The sequence below is a fragment of the Plecotus auritus genome (genome assembly GCF_963455305.1).
Source record: "Plecotus auritus genome assembly, chromosome: 3".
In the NCBI taxonomy this organism is placed as follows: Eukaryota; Metazoa; Chordata; class Mammalia; order Chiroptera; family Vespertilionidae; genus Plecotus; species Plecotus auritus.
This window is the reverse complement of record NC_137772.1, coordinates 118,369,786-118,390,688: the sequence shown is the minus strand read 5'-3', so window position 1 is coordinate 118,390,688 and position 20,903 is coordinate 118,369,786. Positions and strand designations below refer to the sequence as shown.

The 20,903-nt window shown below is 43.5% G+C and overlaps 1 protein-coding gene and 1 pseudogene across 3 annotated transcripts in view; one reads left to right on the top strand and one right to left on the bottom strand.

Moving 5' to 3' along the window:
• EEF1AKMT1 (EEF1A lysine methyltransferase 1) overlaps nt 1-20,903 on the bottom strand; it is a 39,113-nt gene that overhangs the window by 16,245 nt on the left and 1,965 nt on the right. For both annotated transcript variants that reach the window (XM_080662120.1, XM_080662119.1), the window contains exon 2: nt 10,697-10,859. In XM_080662120.1, coding sequence (XP_080518246.1) covers nt 10,697-10,840 — 144 coding nt within the window. In that variant the 5' untranslated portion in view covers nt 10,841-10,859. The remainder of the gene's footprint in view (nt 1-10,696; nt 10,860-20,903) is intronic.
• LOC308244845 (mitochondrial pyruvate carrier 1-like) lies at nt 8,330-8,688 on the top strand (annotated as a pseudogene). The gene has a single exon. The product of its transcript is annotated as a mitochondrial pyruvate carrier 1-like (transcript).

Sequence of the window (20,903 nt, the reverse complement as noted above, 5' to 3'; positions counted from 1 at the left end):
GAGGGAAACTAAAAAAACAAACCCATTTAAAATTACATCAAAAAATAAAATATCTAGGAATAAATTTAAGCAAAGAAGTAAAAGACCTGTCCTCAGAAAATTATAAAACAACAAAGAAAATTAAAGATAGAAATAAATGGAAGTATATACCATGCTAATAGAATAGGAAGAATTAACATTATTAAAATGTCCATACTCCCCTAACTGGTGGCTCAGTTGGTTGGAGCGGCATCCTGTACACCAAAAACGTTGGGGGTTTGATTCCTGGTCAGGATACATACCTAGTTTGCCACTTGGATCACCAGTCAGGGCACATACAGGTGGCAATCAATCTATGTTTCTCTCTCACATCGATGTTTCTCTCTCTCTCCCCCATACCCCTCAAATCAATAAAGATATCCTTGGGTGAGGATTTTAAAAAAAATTCCAGCCCGGCCAGCATGGCTCAATGGTTGAGCGTCAACCTATGAAACAGGAGGTCACGGTTTGATTCCTGGTCAGGGCACATGCCCAGGTTGCAGGCTCAATCCCCAGTGTGGGTCATGCAGGAGGCAGCCGATCAGTGATTCTTTCTTATCATTGATGTTTCTCTCTCTCTATCCCTCTCCCTTCTGATCTGAAATCAATAAAATATAAAAAAAAATTCCAACCCAGCCAATGTGGCCCATTGGTTGGGTGTCAATCCATGCACCAAGAGGTTATCAGTTCCATTTCCGGTCAGGGCAAATCCTGGGGTTGGGGAATTGATCCCTGGTGGGGGTATGTAAGAAGCAGCCGATCAATGTTTCTCCTCTCATCAATGTTTCTATCTCTCTCTCTCTTCCTCCCTCTGTAAAAATCAATAAAAAAATCTTAAAGAAAAAAGTCCATAATACCTAAAGGAATCTATAGATTCAATGCAATTCCTATCAAAATACCAATGGTGCCCTGACCAGTTTGGCTCAGTGGATAGAGCGTCGGCCTGCGGACTGAAGGGTCCCAGGTTCGATTCCGGTCAAGGGCATGTACCTTGGTTGCAGGCACATCCCCAGTAGGGGGTGTGCAGGAGGCAGCTGATCGATGTCTCTCTCTCATCGATGTTTCTAACTCTCTATCCCTCTCCCTTCCTCTCTGTAAAAAATCAATAAAATATATTTAAAAAAAAATACCAATGGTGTACTCTACAGAACTAGAAAAAATCATCTAAAAATTTATGTGGAACTACAAAAGATCCAAATAGCCACAGCAATCTTGAGAAAGGAGAGCAAAGTTGGAGGTGTCATATTACCTGATATCAAACTATACTACAATGCTATAGTAATCAAAACAGACACATAGATCAATGAAACAGAATAGAGAGCCCAGAAATAAAACCACACTTACATGCCACTTAATATATGACAAAGGAGGCAAGAACATACAATTCGGTAAAGACAGTCTATTCAACAAATGGTGCTGGGAAAAATGAACAGATATATGCAAAAAACTGAAACTAAACCATCTGCTTACATTGTATACAAAAATAAACTCAAAATGGATTAAAGACTCAAATGTAAGACTCAAAACCATAAAAGTCCTAGAAGAAAACATAGGCAGTTAAAATCTCGGACATTCCTTTGAGCCATATATTTTATGATATACCTCCTTGGGCAAAGGAAACCAAAGAAAAAATAAACAAATGGGACTCTATCAAACTAAAAAGTTTTTGCACAGTAAAGGAAACTTTCAACAAAATGAAAAAACAACCTACTGAATGGGAAAAGATATTTGCCAATGATACATCCAGTAAGGGGTTAATATCCAACATTTATAAAGAAGTAATACAACTCAACATAAAAAAAAACACCAAACAATCCAATTAAAAAGTGGGCAGAGGCCCTGGCCAGTGTTGCTCAGTGAGTTGAGTGTCATTCCATGCACCAAAATGCCACTGATTCAATTCCCGGTCAGGGCACATGCCCAGTTGCAAGGCTCGATACCCAGTGGGGACATGCAGGAGGCAGCAGATGGGTGTTTCTCTCTCACATTAAGTGGCCAAGACGAGTGGATAAAAAAAAACTGTGGTACATATCTATAACAGAATATTACTCAGCCATAAAAAAGAATGAAATCTGCCCTGGACGGTGTGGCTCAGTTGTTGAGCATCATCCCGTGCATTGAAAAGTTGCCAGTTTGAATCCTAATAAGGGTACATGCCCAGGCTGCAGGTTCAGGTTGCATATAGTAGGCAGTTGATGGATGTTTCTCTCTCACATTGATGTTTTTCTCTCTCTAAAAATCAATAAAACATAGTTTTATTTTTTTTAAAATGAAATCTTACCATTTGCAACAGCATGAATAGACCTAGAAGGTATTATGCTAAGTGAAATGTCAGACAAAGAAAGAAAAATACCGTATGATCTCACTTATATGTGGAATCTATAGAGCAAAATAAATGAATAAAACAAAATAGAAAAAGACTGATAGACATAGAGAACAAACTGATGGTTTCCAGAGGGGTGGGAGAGTTAGGGGACTGGGTGAAAAGGGTGAACATATTAAGAAATACAAATTAGGAGAAACCAAGATGGCGGCATAGGTAAGCACCTAAACTGCTGCCTCACACAACAATTTCAAAACTACAACTAAAAGACAGAACGGACACCATCCAGAACCACAGGAAAGCTGGCTGAGTGAAAATTCTACAACTAGAAGGAAAGAGAAAAGCTCACAGAGAATTGGAGGTACGGCAAAGGGTCTTTGTGCGTGCAAAGAGGAAGGGCGGCTGAGAGCCTGGCTGACTTTCTCTGGCGGAAGGGGGAAGGAAGCCCCCGACCGCACTGAACCCAAGTTCTGACTGCACTGAACCCCAGTTCCGGGAGAGCCCCTGGGGACCCACGCTCTTACAGGGGGAGTCTGGACTCTCGGGCGGAGACTCGGGAGCCAGGGAAGGCGGAGGACTGAAAGCGTGCGCGTGCCAGTGCGCACAAAGGCTGCGGAGGTTACCACAGGCTTTCCCTAGTGGAAGGGAGTCGGAGGCTCCTGACTGCACTGGGCCCCAGTTCTGACTGCACTGAACCCTGGTTCCAGGCGAGCCCCTGGGGACCCACGCTCTTGTGGGAGGAATCTGGACTCTCGGGCAGAGACTCGGGAGCCGGGGAAGGCAGAGGACTGAAAGCGCACGCGTGCCAGTGCGCACAAAGGCTGCGGAGGTTGCCACAGGCTTTCCCTAGTGGAAGGGAGTCAGAGGCTCCTGACTGCACTGGGCCCAAGTTCTGACTGCACTGAAACCTGGTTCCAGGCGAGCCCCTGGGGACCCACGCTCTTGTGGGGGGAGTCTGGACTCTCGGGCGGAGATTCGGGGAGCCGGGAAGGCAGAGGTCTGAAGGCGCACACGTGCGCGCAAGGGCAAGGCTGACGGGAAGCCAAGACTGAGACTCCACCCCATCCAAGCTGAGCACAGAGGCTATTGCAATTTGGCAAGTCTAATCCTATAAGGCTGTCTCCAGCACTGAACTTCTCCCAGCATAGACACAGCTGATCCTTACAGCCAACCGGCCTGGAGGTCAATTCTTCCCAGTGATACCAACAACAATAAAGACTTAATTACAACAAGGCTGTACACACAGTCCACAAAGGGGTGCACCAAGAGTGTCCACCTCAGGTTAACTGGGGAGGCCGACCCACTGGGCCATATTGGAAACCTAGCACACAAATCTACCTTACCAACTCAGGGAAGCAGTGAAATGTGGCGTCAAAGAATCAGATCACAAACGAAAGAAATGGAGGAAAACAAACGACTGGATATAGAATTCAAAACCACGGTTATAAGGCTTTTTAAGAATATCCTAGAAAAGGCCGATAAGTATAACGAGACCTTCGAAGATATGAAAAAGGACCAACTAGAAATTAAACATACACTGACTGAAATAAAAAATATTATACAGAGACCCAAAAACAGACAAGAGGAACACAAAAATCAAGTCAAAGAATTGAAATACAAAGAAGCAAAAAACACTCAACTGAAAAAGCAAAAAGCAAAAAAAAAAAATCCAAAAAGTTGAAGATAGTGTAAGAAAACTCTGGGACAACTTCAAGCATACCAACATCAGAATTATGGGGGTGCCAGAAGAAGAGAGAGAGCAAGATACTGAAAACCTATTTGAAGAAATAATGACCGAAAACTTCCCCCACCTGGTGAAAGAAATAGACTTACAAGTCCAGGAAGCACACAGAACCCCAAACTAAAGGAATCCAAAGAGGACCACACCAGGACACATCATAATTAAAATGCCAAGAGCAAAAGACAAAGAGAGAATCTTAAAAGCAGCAAGAGAAAAACAGTTACCTACCTACAAGGGAGCACCCATATGACTGTCGGCTGATTTCTCAACAGAAACTATGCAGGCCAGACGGGAGTGGCAAGAAATTTTCAATGTGATGAATAGCAAGAACCTACAACCAAGATTACTCTACCCAGCAAAGCTATCATTCAGAATTGAAGGGCAGATAAAGAGCTTCACAGATAAGAAAAAGCTGAAGGAGTTCATCACCACCAAACCAGTATTATATGAAATGCTGAAACGTATTCTTAAAGAAGAGGAAGAAGAAAAGGGTAAAGATAAAAATTATGAACAACAAATACATATCTCTCAACAAGTGAACCTAAAAGTCAAGTGAATTAAAAACCTAAGGAACAGAATAATCTGGTGAATATAATAGAATCAGGGGCATAGAAAGGGAGTGCACTGATAATTCTCAGGGGGAAAGGGGTATGGGGGGTTCATGAAGAGACTGGACAAAAATCATACACCTATGGATGAGGACAGTGGGGGGGAGGTAAGGGCAGAAGGTGGGGAGGGAACTGGGTGGAGGGGAGCTATGGGGGGAAAAAGGAGAAATAATTGTAATAATCTGAATAAAGATTTATTTTAAAAAAATTAAATTAAAAAAAAGAAATACAAATTAGTAGTCACAAAATAGTTACGGGGATGTCAAGTAGAGCATAGGAATGTAGCCAATAATAACTAGGTATGGTGCCAGGTATTCAAAATATTGGAGGGACCACTATGTAAACCATATGACTGTCTAACCATCATTCTGAAACTAGCACACTGAATGTAAACTGTAATTGAAAAATAAAATTTAAGCCCTAACTGGTTTGGCTCAGTGGATAGAGCATCGGCCTGCGGACTCAGGGGTCCCAGGTTTGATTCCAGTCAGGGGTATGTGCCTTGGTTGTGGGCACATCCCCAGTGGGGAGTGTGCAGGAGGCAGCTGATCGATGTTTCTCTCTCGTCGATGTTTCTAGCTCTCTATCTCTCTCCCTTCCTCTCTGTAAAAAAAATCAATAAGATATATTAAAAAAAGAAAAGAAAAAGAAAAGAAAAAAAAAATAGAAGGCCCTAACTAAGTATGGAATGGATGCACTGGGTACCACTGGCTGCTCATACCACAAAAGAAGACAAGCAGTCAATGTTTCTCCTGATGAAAGAACACACTAAACTTGAATTTGATTAAGCCTATAGATTCAAATAGCAACTATTGGGATCACAAATATAGAGGATTGGAGAATGTGTTAAACACCACCACAGAGATGCCCAAGCTATACCCCTTTTCTATGGCCTCCTATCTTTACCTGAGGAATGTTTAGTGAATTACTTGTTTTTCCCATAGGGGAATGTTGTTTTTTTCCCCATGGGGTTCCTTCTCTTCATGCTGAATATTTCCTTTTAAATTTCTAGTGAGCCTTAATTATCTACTCACATTTATAAATTGTCTTATTTTAATGGAAAAAGTGGATTCATCTACAATGCAAGAGGCCCATTTCTCCCCTGAATGACAGTGGTGTATGTTGCCAGTGTACACTGATATCTCATAAACCCAGAATTTAAATATTTCCAAAAAACACATGATCATTTCAATAAACACAAAAAGAAAAGCATTTAACAAAATTCAACACCCCTTTATAATTAAAAAAATATTTTTTAAAAAATAATTCTTTATTGTTGGAAGTATTACATGTCCCCCTTTTCCCATTGGCCCCCTGCAGTCCACCCCTGCCCCACACCTCAGGTCCTCACTGCCCCACTGTCTGTGGCCATGGGCCATGCATATATGCATACAAGGTCCTTGGTTAATTGGCTCCCACCCACCCACACTCCCCTGCCTTCCCTCTGAGATTCCGCACTCTGTTCCATGCTTCCATGTCTCTGCATCCACTCCATTCATCAGTTTATTTTGTTACTTAGATTCCACATATGAGTGAGATCATGTGATACTTGTCTTTCTCTGACTGACTTACTTCACTTAACGTGATACTCTCCAGGTCCCTCCATGCTGTCTCAAAGGGTAAGAGATTCTTCTTTTTTCTGCTGCATAGTATTCCATGGCATAAATGTACCACACATTTTTTATCCACTCATCTGCTGATGGGCACTTGGGCTTAAAACAAAACTCTTAGCAAATTAGGAGTTGGGAACTCCTTCAAACTTACCAAGGACATCTAGAAAACAACAACAGCCAATATACTCAGAGAGTGAGAGACCTAACATTTTCCCCATATGATTAGGAATAGGCAAGAATGTCTGCTTTCAATATATTACTCAACATTTGCATTAACACAAGAAAATAATAGTCAATAAAGAAGTAAAACTGCTACTATCTGCATGTTATATGTTTACCTAGAAAATACCGAGAAAAAATGTTTCCAAAGATGAAATATACATATTAATTTGGATATCTGTACTTATGAACTCATGTCTATGTCTACATTTATGTCTACATGTCCATGTCTAACCATTCTTAGCTTCTGAAAAAACTCAAAGCTCTGATTCCCTCTTTGCCTATAGAAAAGCTGGAGGAAAATCCTCCGGGGGATGAAGTATGCAGGGCTTCTGCTTCACTTGATTTGGGAGGCAGTAGAGTTTTCTGGTGGTTGGCTACTGAGCTGCCCTTCTCCCACATTTTTGTCAGAGCACAGTGATGTGTTTTAGCTGTCCTTGCATCATTTAAAAAAAATAAAAATCTTAGTCTTAATCAATGTGTTACACTAATTTGAAAGCTATATGCATCCATATATTCAATGCATCATTATTTACAACAGCCAAAATATGGAAGCAACCTAGGTGCCCATCAATAGATAATAAAGAAGATAAATGCCTATAAACAATGGCATAATACTCAGCCATAAAAAAAAATGAAATCTTACCCAGCTGGTATTGCTCAGTGGTTGAGCATCGACCCATGAACCAGGAGGTCATGGTTTGAATCCTGGTCAGGTCGCATGCTCAGGCTGTGGGCTCAATCCCCTGTAGGGGATGTGCAGGAGGTAGTAAATGATTCTCTCACATCACTGATGTTTCTATCCCGCTCCCCCTCTCCCTTTCTCTCGCTAAAAATCAATAAAAACGTATTTTTAAAAAATGAAATCTTAATGATACTATTGTAATTAAGCCAGTTATAAATCAAAGGAAAGGAACAAAGGGAAGGCCAAATAATATAGGCATGTCATTTGTACAACTTTTGCCAGGAAGCTGCAGTTTAATATTACTCAGGTCTATTCCCCGCAGATCAATGGGGAAAGGGACTGGACAGGTGGAGAACAGCCACAATCCCAGTAAAGTGTGGGTGAAATAGGGAAGGTACTTGTCTGTCAGTCACACCTGGGAGCAGGTCATTGGCCAGAGTAGGTATGGCCACTGCAAGCACAGAAAGATTTGAGATATTTAATCTCCTAAACAAAGGAGCTCGCTCTCTTGCTCTTGCTTGCTCGCACTTGACTCCAGGCTTGCAGGGCTTTCCCTCTCCCACATTCACCCTGCTCTAATGGACTTCAACGACACTAGTGCTACACCCAGCTACAATATGGAACAGCAACTTTGGACACTGGTTTTGCTTCTACCTTTATTGAATCCTCAGCTGCACATCTTCTAGGACTGAATTAAGGGAAATGGGACTTTACAAACCCAGGGATATAATTCCACACAAAAATCACTCATCCTCCCATGCAGGTCTCGGAAAATTCTTTTTTTCAAGGTAACATAAGGATCCAAACCCAAGCACTCAGTGAGGAAAGGGATACCTCACTTTCACTGATAACAATATCATCTGTGATTCATATGGATGGACCTAGAGGGTATCATGCTAAGTGAGGTAAGTCAGACAGAGAAAGACAAATACCATATGATTTCACTTGTATGTGGAACCTAAGGAACAAAATAAATGAACCAACAAAACAGAAATAGACTCATAGATATAGAGAAGGAACTCATGGTTGTCAGATGGGAGAGGGTTCAGGGGGCTGGGTGAAAAATCTGAGGGAATTAAAAAGCACAAATTGGGTGTCCCCTCTGTCCGCTGGGCCGGGACTGTAGGGCTCTGAGGAGCAGCGGCGAGGGCAGCCTGCGTCGGACACTGCCAAGGCAGGCGCGCTGGTGTGGAAGGTGGCGGACTATGTCCAGACAAGGATTTGTGGGACTACCTCTTGAGCACGCACTTCTGGGGCCCAGTAACCAACTGGGGTCTCCCCATTGCCACCATCAATGACATGAAAAAGTCTCCGGAGATTATCAGTGGGCAGATGACGTTCGCCCTCTGCTGATACTCTCTGATGTTCATGAGATTTGCCTACAAGGTGCAGCCTCTCAACTGGCTCCTGTTCGTGGGGCCCATCTCATCCAGGGCGGGTGGCTCATCAAACACAAGATGAATAAGAAGGCATCAGCGTAACCACGGGCAGGGAGGGGCTGGCGCTGGTAGGGAGGCTCTGCCCGCTACTGAGCCACCGGCTCCGTCATCAGGACGGTCCTGTTGAGGAAGACCCGCTGAGCACTGTTTTTACTAACCCAACCATTTCCACCAAGACAGCGAGAGCCTCTGAGCTCCTGAACCGCCGGGGCTGCCTCCAAGTACTGACTACTCCCCTCCTCCGCCAAACGAGTAGTCACACAGGCAGTCATTTCCGTGATTCCCAGCGATGCTTTCTTTGAAGCAGTGTTTGTTATCTGTTAGAATTTACTGATCGAGCAACGGAAGAGAACAAAGTCTGTGACTCTTAGAAACTGAGTGCTCAGAACTCTTGTTCTGTAATGACCATGAGACAACTCACAGTTGGCTACATCCTTAAGATCTCACCCCCAGGGTCTGAAAAGCATCCATTTCCATGCAGTGTGTATTCTGAAATGCTGTAACTTAACGGCAATAAATGATTTAAATATTTTTTCAAATGAAAAAAAAAAGAAGCACAAATTAACAGTTAAAAAATAGTCACAGGGATGTAAAGTACAGCATAGGGAATCGTCAACAATATTGTAATAACTATGTATGATGCCAGGTAAGTACTAGATTTATTGGGGTAATCACTTTGTAAGTTACATAAATGTCTAACCACTATGCTTGCATACCTAAAACTAATAAAATATTGAATGTCAACTGTAATTGGAAATAATTGAAAAGTCTCAAAATTATAAGAATTGTTAATTCTAGGTAGTGGAATTAGGACTTTTTAAAAAAATCTTTACCAGAGGATATGTTTATTGATGTTAGAGAGAGAGGAAGGGAGAGAAAGAGGGACAGAGAAACATCTATGTGAGAAAGAAACATTGATTGATTGACTCCCGAACATGCCCCAACAAGGGATCGAACCTGCAATGTGCCCTAACCAGTAATTGAACCCTCAACCTTTAGGTGTACAGGATAACAGTCCAACCTACTGAGCCACCCAACCAGGTAGAACTAACTTTTACTTTTTTGTTCATATATTTTGTATAGATTACTTTTAGAATCAGAACAGAGTACATAGTATTTAAAAATTAAGCAGAAGGAAAAGAGAAAGATGACTCAAGAATATTGCAGTTCTTCAGGTGTCTGATGCTTTCTATTTACAGATGCACCAAGCTAGAAGACAAATACAAAGAAGCAAACAGTGGGAAAGAAGCTTTGCATAGATGGAACATTCAAAGTAATGGAAAGAAATATTTTCATCACAGTCAGTTTCAAACAGGTGGTAAATAGAAAAATTTTATATAAGAAACCCAAACTTGACATAAAATGTAAAAGACTGTAGAAAACACACCAACATACAAAGCTTCATTCTAGTTGCAAAGGGAAGAAGAAAGACAAATCTATTATCTAGGGGAGTCACAGAAAATTTAAGCTTCATCTAATTCTCAACTATCTCCTGCAAATAATTTAAATCTTTACATCTGAGCTTAGGTTAGAAGTTTCCCTCAACTCAATTTTTTCTCTTTCATTTCCTATTTTTATTTGGACCATATAATTAAAATACACACTATGCACCAGAAACTATTAATATCAACTGAACTCCCTTTCATTAATGTTTCATTACATGTTTACGTTCAGTTACCCCATTTACTACCATGATATTTTTCCCTTTCTACAGGACTGCCGAGTTCTATCTATAAAAACAAATAGAATGCACCTGCATACAGGAGTCATATCTTTGTGTTGGACATGACATGCTATTCCCCTGTCTGAAAAGTCCCATCCACTGATCATCAACAAGCTTGAAAGTTCATGATCAGGAAAATCCGCATTTATGCCATCTTAAAATATCCCTGGACAGCTTTCTGTCCTAGTTCCCCAAATAGGTTATCAGCTCCCGAATGACAGGTGACAAAGTTTTGGGTATAAGGTGGGATATAGACAAACACTGAACTAGGTCCAGAACAGGTTCCACACCAATATTTCCGAATATATATGGAATGCATTTACTCACCCAATTCTCTTCTATTCTCCCAACATTGTATTTGTCATCCCCACCTGGGTAGGCACATTGCTTCTTCTCAGCATAGAATTCCTGGAGAGCTGCTAAGGCATGGGAAGAAAGCTGGGGGACATCGTCATCTTCCAAGTCACTCATCTCACAAATTGTCTATGACCTGCAGATAAAAAGTAAAAGTACTTCTTCCCATCAAATAACAATTTAAAAATGTTTATCTCACAGCAAAGATACAAACAGAAAGTGACCTTTTTAAAAAGAGAAAACAAACATATTTAAATGAGATTAAACATCTACAGAGGTAGTCCACTGAATTACAGTTTAACAACTGCAGAGTTTTCCTTTAAAGGTATTCATTTTTTACAAATGAGATTTTCATAATTCCTTGCTGAAGGAAAATTTTACCATTAAGTATTTAAAGACATTTTGCTTTCTTCTGGTACTCCAATGGCCATGTGCAAACATTTCACAATTATCTGTGTAACAGATCTTTTTGTACTTGAAAATCACTGTTTAGATGACCTAAGGCTCTTAGGTGTTATAGGATTGATCTTAAAAAAAAAGGGGGGGGGCATATAAAGAGATATGAAAGGGACAACTAGGAAAAAGAGAAGAAAAGTAAAACATAGGGAGGTAGAAAAGTTCAGTGTTTTTGTACGAACTGATGACCAGACACAATTACTTCTTGGGATACCACTCAGAAAACTGCAAAATTAAGGCATAGTCCCGAAGACAATCATGTCTGCCCAAGACCCCTGACAACAACTGCAAGTTCAGGAGCTTCCCAAACCAGCCTTATGTTCAGTAATTTGCTAGAAAGCCTCACAGAACTCACTAAGGGCAATTATACTCAGTTATTACAGGGAAAGGGTACAAATTAGAGCCAGACAAGAAAGAGTGCACAGAGTCCCAAACAGGAAGCTTCCACTGGAGGTTTTACAATCCCAGCACCCATGTGTGAGTGTCAGTGTCTAGTTTGTATTGAGGCTTCATGGCATTCCCATGAATGACTGAATTACTGACCACCTGGTTGAAGTCAGTCCCCAGCTCCTGTCTCCAGGTTAGGCTGATATGGCCTAGGGCCCTTCATGAGTAACAGACATTCCTATCATTTGGGAAAGTGTTTGTTTACCTCTATTTGGGTCAAATTCCTTATTACACAGGAACCAACCACATTTATAAATCACTAGAGGCCTGGTGCATGAATTCGTGCATAGGTGGGGTCCAGCTGACCCACCCCGATTGGGATTGATCAGGCCAGGCCAGCCAGGGAGAGGGGATATGGGAGGTTGGCTGGCTAGTCCTGCCCCCAATTGAGGTGGGGGGGGGGGGCGGATCAGGGGTGGGGCTGGCTGGGGGGAGGTGCCACATGTGGTTGGCTGGAGGGCCCCGCCTCCTGGTGGAACTCCCAGTAGGGGGGACACTTTGCATATTAGCCTTTTATTACATAGGAAGTTATTCTGAGCACAAAAACATTTGTTTTTTAAAACATTGTTTCTAAATTTTACAGCAAGTGCCCTAGTGGGTTTGGCTAAATGGATAAGAGTTTCAGCCTGCAGACTGAAGGGTCCTGAGTTCAATTCTGGTCAAGGGCACATGCCCGGGTTGTGAGATCGATCCCCATTAGGGAGCGTGCAGGAGGCAGCCAATCAATGTTTATCTCTCACTCCCTCTCTGAAATCAATACAAATATCCTTAAACAGATAAAAAATTTTTAAAAAATGTTATAGCAAGTGATGTTTTGAAAGTCAGCAAAAATTACTCAAGATATTTGTCATGTTGCTCCCTTCCTATTCCAAGACCTAAGTGGGTATATCCAATCTTGGCCTCAGGCACAAGCCACCAAAGGCAACAGAAAAATCAAGACTCTAATAGGAGAAATTCCCCAGGCCTCGGAGTATCCAAAAGATGCAAAGTAGTCATTTAAAATGAGAAATGGCCCAACCAGTGTGGCTCTGGTTGAGTGTCAACCTATGAACCAGGAAGTCACTGTTCAATTTCCAGTCAGGGCACATGCCTGGGTTTCAGGCTTAATCCCTAGTGTGGGGTGTGCAGGAGGCAGCCAATCAATGATTTTCTCTCATCATTGATATTTCTATCTCTCCCTCTCCCTTCCTCTCTGAAATCAATAAAAATATATTTAGAAAACAAACAAAACACCAGGTGACTTCAAGTACAAAACAAACAATTCTAAAGAGCAATTTAAGAAAACTGTCTTTCATGGTTGTAAAAATAATTAATTTAGCTATTCCTGATGTGGCTCAGTTGGTTCAGAGTCACCCCCGTACATCGAAATGTTGCCAGTTCGATTCCTAGTCAGGGCACAAGTCCAGGTTGCAGGCTCCATCCCCAGTTGAGAAATGGGGGAAGGGGGCAAGAAATCAGTGTTTCTCTCTCACATCAAGGTTTCTCTCTCTCTCTCTCTCTCTCTCTCTCTCTCTCTCTCTCTCTCTCTCTCTCTCTCTCCTCTCATCCATGAAAAACATATCCTCGCCCTAACCGGTTTGGCTCAGTGGATAGAGCGTCGGCCTGCGGATTGAAGGGTCCCGGGTTCGATTCCGGTCAGGGGCATGTACCTTGGTTGCGGGCACATACCCAATGGGGAGTGTGCAGGAGGCAGCTGATCGATGTTTCTCTCTCATCGATGTTTCTAACTCTCTATCCGTCTCCCTTCCTCTCTGTAAAAAATCAATAAAATATATTTAAAAAAAAAAACAAAAACATATCCTCGGGGAGGATTTAAAAAAAAAGTTTAGCCCAGCCAGAGTGGCTCAGTGGTTGAGCGTCAACCTATGAACCAGGAGGTCATGTTTCAATTTCCAGTTAAGGCATATGCCGGGGTTGCGGCCTCAATCCTCAGTAGGGACAGTGCAGGAGGCAGCCAATCAATGATTCTCTCTCATCACTGATGTTTCAATCTGTCCCTCTTTCTCCCTTCCTCTCTGAAATCAATAAAAATATATAAAATAAATTAAAATAACGTTTATTTTAAAGCCAATCAAATCCATTCATTTAATCATCGTTCCCTGAGGCACTACTTTGTATTAAACACTGTCTTGGTGATGGGAATCAAAGTCTCTGTCTCTTGGAACTCACATTCTAGTGAGACAATAAAAGACCATAAAAAATAGAAATATATGCTAGATAATGATAAGATCAATGGAAGAACATCTGGAGAATAGGGGCTGCACCATTAGCAATCATAGTCTGTTTCCTACATCACTGAATTGAGTTCAAGACGGCATCACTGGGAGAACCAAGATGGTGGTGTAGGTAAACACCACTATGTGCCACCTCCCACAACCACATCAAAATTACAACTAAATTGTTCCATACCAGATTACAACTCAACACATAAATTGCAAAGCCACCATCATTCAGAATGGCCTGAAAGCTGGCTGAATGGAAGTCCTACAAATAGAGAAGTAAAGTAGCATGTACACTGAGACAGGAGAGGTGGAGGCACAGAAGGGAGGGAGATCATCTCTGTGGAGGCTGCCCAGGAGGAGTAAGGGGTCCCAGACCCACACCATCCCCCCAGCCCAGGGTTCTAGGGCTGGGAAGAGAAGTCTCTGTAACGTCAGGCTGTAAAAACCAGTGGGGATTGTGGCTGAGTGACTGGGAGGCTGCTGGAGACTAGGAGTTCCTTTTAAAGGGCTGGCACACAAACTTACTCAGACTCGACCTCTCTGAGCTCCAGCACCAGACAGCTTTGGTGGACCCAGACACATATGCAGAGGAACTGGATTATCTGGCATTAAAGCAAGAACTTGGAAGAGGCTTTCTCCCAGACAGGGGTGCCCCCGGGGATCATTGTTCCTATGCTGGGAGCTCCCCTGTTGCAGAGCTGACTGGCAGAGGCCATATCCGAGTCTCCATCAGCCTGGCTCACACTCTTTGCCCTGGTGATTCCCTGAGACCCCAAGCCATCCACTTTGCAGCCCTACCCAAGCTGTTTGCAGCAGTTTTTCCATATGAATGGCCTATGCTGGCTCAGGCTTCAGACTCTGCTAAAATCTTTAACACAAACTACAGCTGGTGACAGTGTGCCCAAAACCTATCAATAAAAGCCCCAAAACTGGCACTAGCACCAGCCTGCCTTACTTCACAGCTGGGCCTCGCCTGGGCATGTCCAAGCCCAATACAACTAGTAGCCATCTGCAGATCTCTCTCTAGTTCCTGCGAGGTAGCCCCAGGCAGTGGCTGACTTTGCATCTCCCTGGAGGCCTCAGAGCCAGTGCACCTGGTGGACAGCTTCAGACCATTCCAGATTACAACTCAACACATCCACAAGCGACACACTCAAGGGGAAGACTCATAGAGCACCAAAGCCCCACTGAAGGAAGTCCTGCTCCATAGAGGTTTTTCCTGACAGCAGCTCTCCCACTGTAGTCGTAGCTGGTCCTCACAGCCTATTGGCCTGGAGGTCAATTCCTCCCAGTGACACCAACAGCCATCAAGGCTCAACCACATGACTATGCACACCGGGGCACACCTACAGTGCCCAGCTCAGGTGCCTGGGGAGGCTGAGCCACTATGCTCTACAGCAGGGGTCCTCAAACTTTTTAAACAGGGGGCCAGTTCACTGTCCCTCAGACCGTTGGAGGGCCGGACTATAGTTTAAAAAAACAACTGTGAACAAATTCCTATGCGCACTGTGGGCCTGGGACGAGTCGGCTGCTAAGCAGGACAGGCAGCAACACCTGGCAGGCCGGATAAATGTCCTCGGTGAGCCGCATGTGGCCCGCGGGCCGTAGTTTGAGGACCCCTGCACAGGACACCTACTACACAAGGCCACTCTACCAATTCCAGAAGACATAGCAGCTCTACTTAACACCTAAAAACAAGCAAAGGGAATCCACCAAAATGCAGAGACAAAGAAACATGTCATAAATGAAAGAATAGAAGAAAGCAAACTACTGGATACAGAGTTCAGCACCATGGTTATTATATAAGGTTACTCAAGGATCTTCATGAGAGCTTCAAGGGACTTAGTGAGACTTTCAAGGTTCTTAGTGAGAATTTCAAAGACATGAAAAAGGACCAGTCAGATATTAAGCACACACTAACTGAAATAAAGAAGAATTTACAAGGATTCAACAGTACAGTAGAGGATTCTGAGAATGAAGTCAATGATTTGGAATATGAGGAAGCAATAAACACCCAATTAGAAGAGCAAAAAGAAAGGATCCAAAAATATGAAGATAGTGTAAGGAGCCTCTGGGACAACTTCAAGCAACCACATTCACATTATTGGGTGCTAGAAGGAGAAGAGAGAGCAAGATATTGAAAACCTATTTGAAGAAATATTGACAGAAATCTTTCCTTACCTGGTGAAAGAAATAGACTTACAAGTCTAGGAAGCACAGAGTCCCAACCAAGATGAACCCAAAGAGGCCCACACCAAGACACATCATAATTAAAATGCCAAGGGTTAAAGACAAAGAGAGACTCTTAAAAGCAGCAAGAGAAAAGCAGTTAGTTACTACATACGACTGTCAGCTGATTTCTCAACAGAAACTTTGCAGGCCAGAAGGGAGTGGCAAGAAATATTCAAAGTGATGAATACCAAGGACCTACAACCAAGATTACTCTACTCAGAAAAGCTATCATTTAGAATGGAAGGTCAAATAAAGAGCTTCAAAGACAAGAAAAAGCTAAAGGAGTTCATCCCCACCAAACCAGCATTACATGAAATGTTGAAGAGTATTTTTTTAAGAAGAGGAAGAGGAAAAAGAAGGAAGAGGTAAAAAATATGAAGAATAAAATGGCAATACATATCTGTCAATAATTGAATCTATTAATCAAAATAATCTAACAAGAAATCTAATGAACAAAATAAACTGGTGAATAAAATAGAACCAGAGGCATGGAAACATGGAAAAGACTGATGAATCTGAGGGAAGGGGAAAAATGAGAAAAGGAAGAGAAAAACCAAAGATCTTACCTATGGACACAGACAATAGGGTTGTAAAGGCCTCGGGCAGGAGGAACCAGGTGGAGGTGGAAAAAAGAGGGACATCTGTAAAACTCTCAACAATACAGGTTTTAAATTTTTTTTAAAGAGTATATCACTAGTTAAGTGGGGAAAATTGAAATGCTGATATAATACACATCACTAAAGTTTAAATTAAATGAACTTTAGTTTTAATGTGCTAATTTTTTTACTTGTCACTAATTTATCACATTTTTAGCAGTAGTAAAATTCTAAGTAGATTTTTGAAACTGCTGTGAAAGAGATTTTCATGTACAAAAGAGTTGAGAAATGCTCTGTTATATTATTGAACTGACAGTGAGCCTTATGTGGCACTCACCGAAGAATCAGGCAAGATTTGTCCCTCGGGAATATTTGGCAAAGTCTGGAAATATTTTTTGGTTATCATAACTAGGGAGGGTCCTTCTGGCATTTAGTGGGTCAGGGAAGCTGGTCAACTCCATACAATTGATAGGACAACCCTCTACAAAAAAGAACTATGTGACCAGAAATGTCAACAGTGCTAGGGGGTTAAAAAACTGCTCTACTATGATGATGTGGTGAGTCTGCATTTAGAGCCGTGGATCAGAGTAAAGAGCATGTGTGGATGGAGGATAAAAGTGAGGCCACAGGGGGTTTACTTTCACCTTGAGGGAGAAGATTGCAGAAGGAAAAGCATGAAGATGATGGAACAGCATGGTAAAGTAATGGGCACAATCACGTACAGCCTAAACAGAGGTGAGGAGGATCCGATTGGGATGTATGGTCACTTTCTATTTCTTTACACAGCATCTGACTAATGTGGTCTACAGAGAAATGTGTAAAATTCTTCAATTTCCATACATGACCTTTGCTTAAAGCAAGGCCCACTCCCCATCCCGCACTGCATAATTGTACAGGCTCCCACCCTGGCCGGTTTGGTTCATTGGTTAGAGTGTCACCCGCAGACCAAAGGGTCGTGGGTTCGATCTCAGATCAAGGGCAGGTACCTGGGTGGCAGGTTGGATCTGCCCTGCAGTAGGCAATCAATGGATGTGTCTCTCTCACATCAATGTTTCTCATTCTCTCAATCTCTCTCACTCTCTCTCCTCCCTCCTCCCACTCTCTAAAAATCAGTGGAAAAAATATCCTCTGGGAAACAACCAAAATGGGGGCATAGTAAACACCTGTACTTGCTGCCTCTCACAATCACATCAAAACTACAACTAAGAGACAAAACAAATATCATTCAGAACCACCATGGGAAGCCTGGCTAAGTGGAAGTTCTCTAACTAGTAGGAAAGAAAAAAGCACATTGAGATGGGTAGGAGGTGCGGAGGTGCGGAGGTGTGGAGGCATGTGCGAAACGGGCTGGCAACTCAGTGCGCTGTTGTCTTTCTCTATCGGGAGGGAGATACAAGCTCCCAATTGCTCTAAACTCTAGTTCTGGGCAAGACTCTGGGGACCCAGACTCATACGGGGAGAAACTGGACTGTCTGACATCGGGCTGGAACATGAGGGTGGCTTTCTCTCAGAGGCGCTCACAGCGATCACTGTTCCTGCACGGGACCATGGGACTCGGAGATGTAAGGACCTCTCCAAGGCAGGGCTGACTGGCAGCCACTGCTGTTTGCTCTGCCCTGGTGATTCCCTGAGACCACGACCCACCCAATTTACAACCCCACCCAAGCTGTGCGTGACTTTTGCATAAGAATGGCCTGTCCTTTTGCAGCCTAAAACCTAACAAACTGCAGCTGGGTCAGAGAGCTCCAAAGCTTCCAAAAGAAGGCCTAAGGCCGGGCAGCAGCAGCCTGCCTTACTTCACAGCTGGGCCTCATCTGGGAACTTCCAAACCCCAAACTAAGAGGAGGAATCTGCAGATCTCACTGTAGCTCCTGCTGGGTGGCCTCAGGCAGTGACTGACTTTGCACCTCCTTGGAGATCCAAGAGCCAGTGTACCCAGTGGTCAGTGTGAGACCATAACAGATTACAACTCTTTATATCCATAAGTGATACACTCAAGAGGCAGACTCAGTGAGCACCAAAGCCCCACTAAAGCAAGTCCTGCCCCATAAGGGTGTCCCCAGTAGAGCAGTTCTCCCACTGTAGACACAGCTGGTCCTCACAGCCAGTTGGCCTGGAGGTCAATTCCTCCCAGTGACACCAACAGCAATCAAGGCTTAACTACAACAAGACTGTGCACACAGCCCACAAAGGGGTGCACGAAGAGTGTCCACCTCATGTAATTAGGGAGGCTGAGCCACTGGGCCCTAGAGGACACCTAGCGCACAAGACCACTCTATCAACACAGGGAAGCAGCCAAAATGCAGAGAAAAAGAAACAGGTCACAGATGAAAGAAATGGAGGAAAGCAAACTAGTGGATATAGAGTTCAAAACCACAGTTATAAGGTTACTCAAGAATCTTCTAGACCACCGATAAATTTAGTGAGACCCTCAAGGATATGAAAAAGAACCAACTAGAAATTAAGCATACACTGACTGAAATAAAGAATAATATACAGAGATCCAACAGCAGACTAGAGGAATGCAAGAATCAAGTCAAAGATTTGAAATACGAAGAAGCAAAAAACACCCTACAGGAAAAGCAAAAAGAAAAAAGAATCCAAAAATATGAAGATAGTGTAAGGAGCCTCTGGGACAACTTCAAGTGTACCAACCTCCGAATTATGGGGGTGCCAGAAGGAGAGAGAGAGCAAAATATTGAAAACCTATTTGAAGAAATAATGACAGAAAACTTCCCCCACCTGGTGAAAGAAAATGACTTACAAGTCCAGGAAGCACACAGAACCCCAAACAAGAGGAATCCAAAGAGGACCACACCAAGACACATCATAATTAAAATGCCAAGGGCAAAAGACAAAGAGAGAATCTTAAAAGCAGCAAGAGAAAAACAGTTAGTTACCTACAAGGGAGCACCCATACGACTTCAGCTGATTTCTCAACAGAAACTATGCAAGCCAGAAGGGAGTGGCAATACACAAAGTGATGAATAGTAAGAACCTACAACCAAGACTACTCTACCCAGCAAAGCTATCATTTAGACTTGAAGGTCAGATAAAGAGCTTCACGAACAAGAAAAAGCTAAAGGAGTTCATCACCACCAAACCAGTATTATATGAAATGCTGAAGGGTATTCTTTAAAAAGAGGAAAAATAAGGCAAAAAGATACAAAATATGAACAACAAAGTGACAACAAATACATATCTATCAACAAGTGAATCTAGGGAGAAACCAAGATGGCAGCATAGGTAAGCACCTAAACTGCTGCCTCGCACAACAATTTCAAAACTACAACTAAAAGACAGAACGGACACCATCCAGAACCACAGGAAAGCTGGCTGAGTGAAAATTCTACAACTAGAAGGAAAGAGAAAAGCTCACAGAGAATTGGAGGTATGGCAAAGGGTCTTTGTGCGCGCAGAGAGGCCAGGCGGCTGAGAGCCTGGCTGACTTTCTCTGGCGGAAGGGGGAAGGAAGCCCCCGACCGCAATGAACCCCAGTTCTGACTGCACTGAACCCCAGTCCCGGGCGAAACCCGTGGACCCAGGCTCATACAGGGGGAGTCTGGACAGTCAGGTAGAGAGAAAGGCACCCGGAGACTCGGAGACCCGGGGGAGACCCAGGGGAGCCCCGGCGGGCAGGGGTCTGGAGGCGCGCGCGCCAGTGTGCACAAAGGCTGCGGAGGTTGCCACAGGCTTTCCCTAGCAGAAGGGAGTTGGAAGCTCCTGACTGCACTGAACCCCAGTTCTGACTGCACTGAACCCCAGTTCCAGGCGAGCCCCTGGGAACCCACGCTCTTACGGGGGGGAATCTGGACTCTCGGGCGGAGACTCAGGAGCCGGGGAAGGCAGAAGTCTGGGGGCGCACGCATGCCAGTGCGCACAAAGGCTGCGGAGGTTGCCACAGGCTTTCCCTAGTGGAAGGGAGTCAGAAGCTCCTGACTGCACTGAACCCCAGTTCCAGGCGAGCCCCTGGGGACCCACTCTCTTGTGGGGGGGATCTGAACTCTCAGGCGGAGACTCGGGAGCCGGGGAAGGCAGAGGTCTGAAGGCGCACACACGCAAGGGCAAGGCTGACTGGAAGCCAAGACTGTCTGCTCCGCCTTGAGACTCCACCCCATCCAAGCTGAGCACAGAGGCTATTGCAATTTGGCAAGTCTAATCCTATAAGGCTGTCTCCAGCACCGAACTTCTCCCAGCGTAGACACAGCTGATCCTTACAGCCAACTG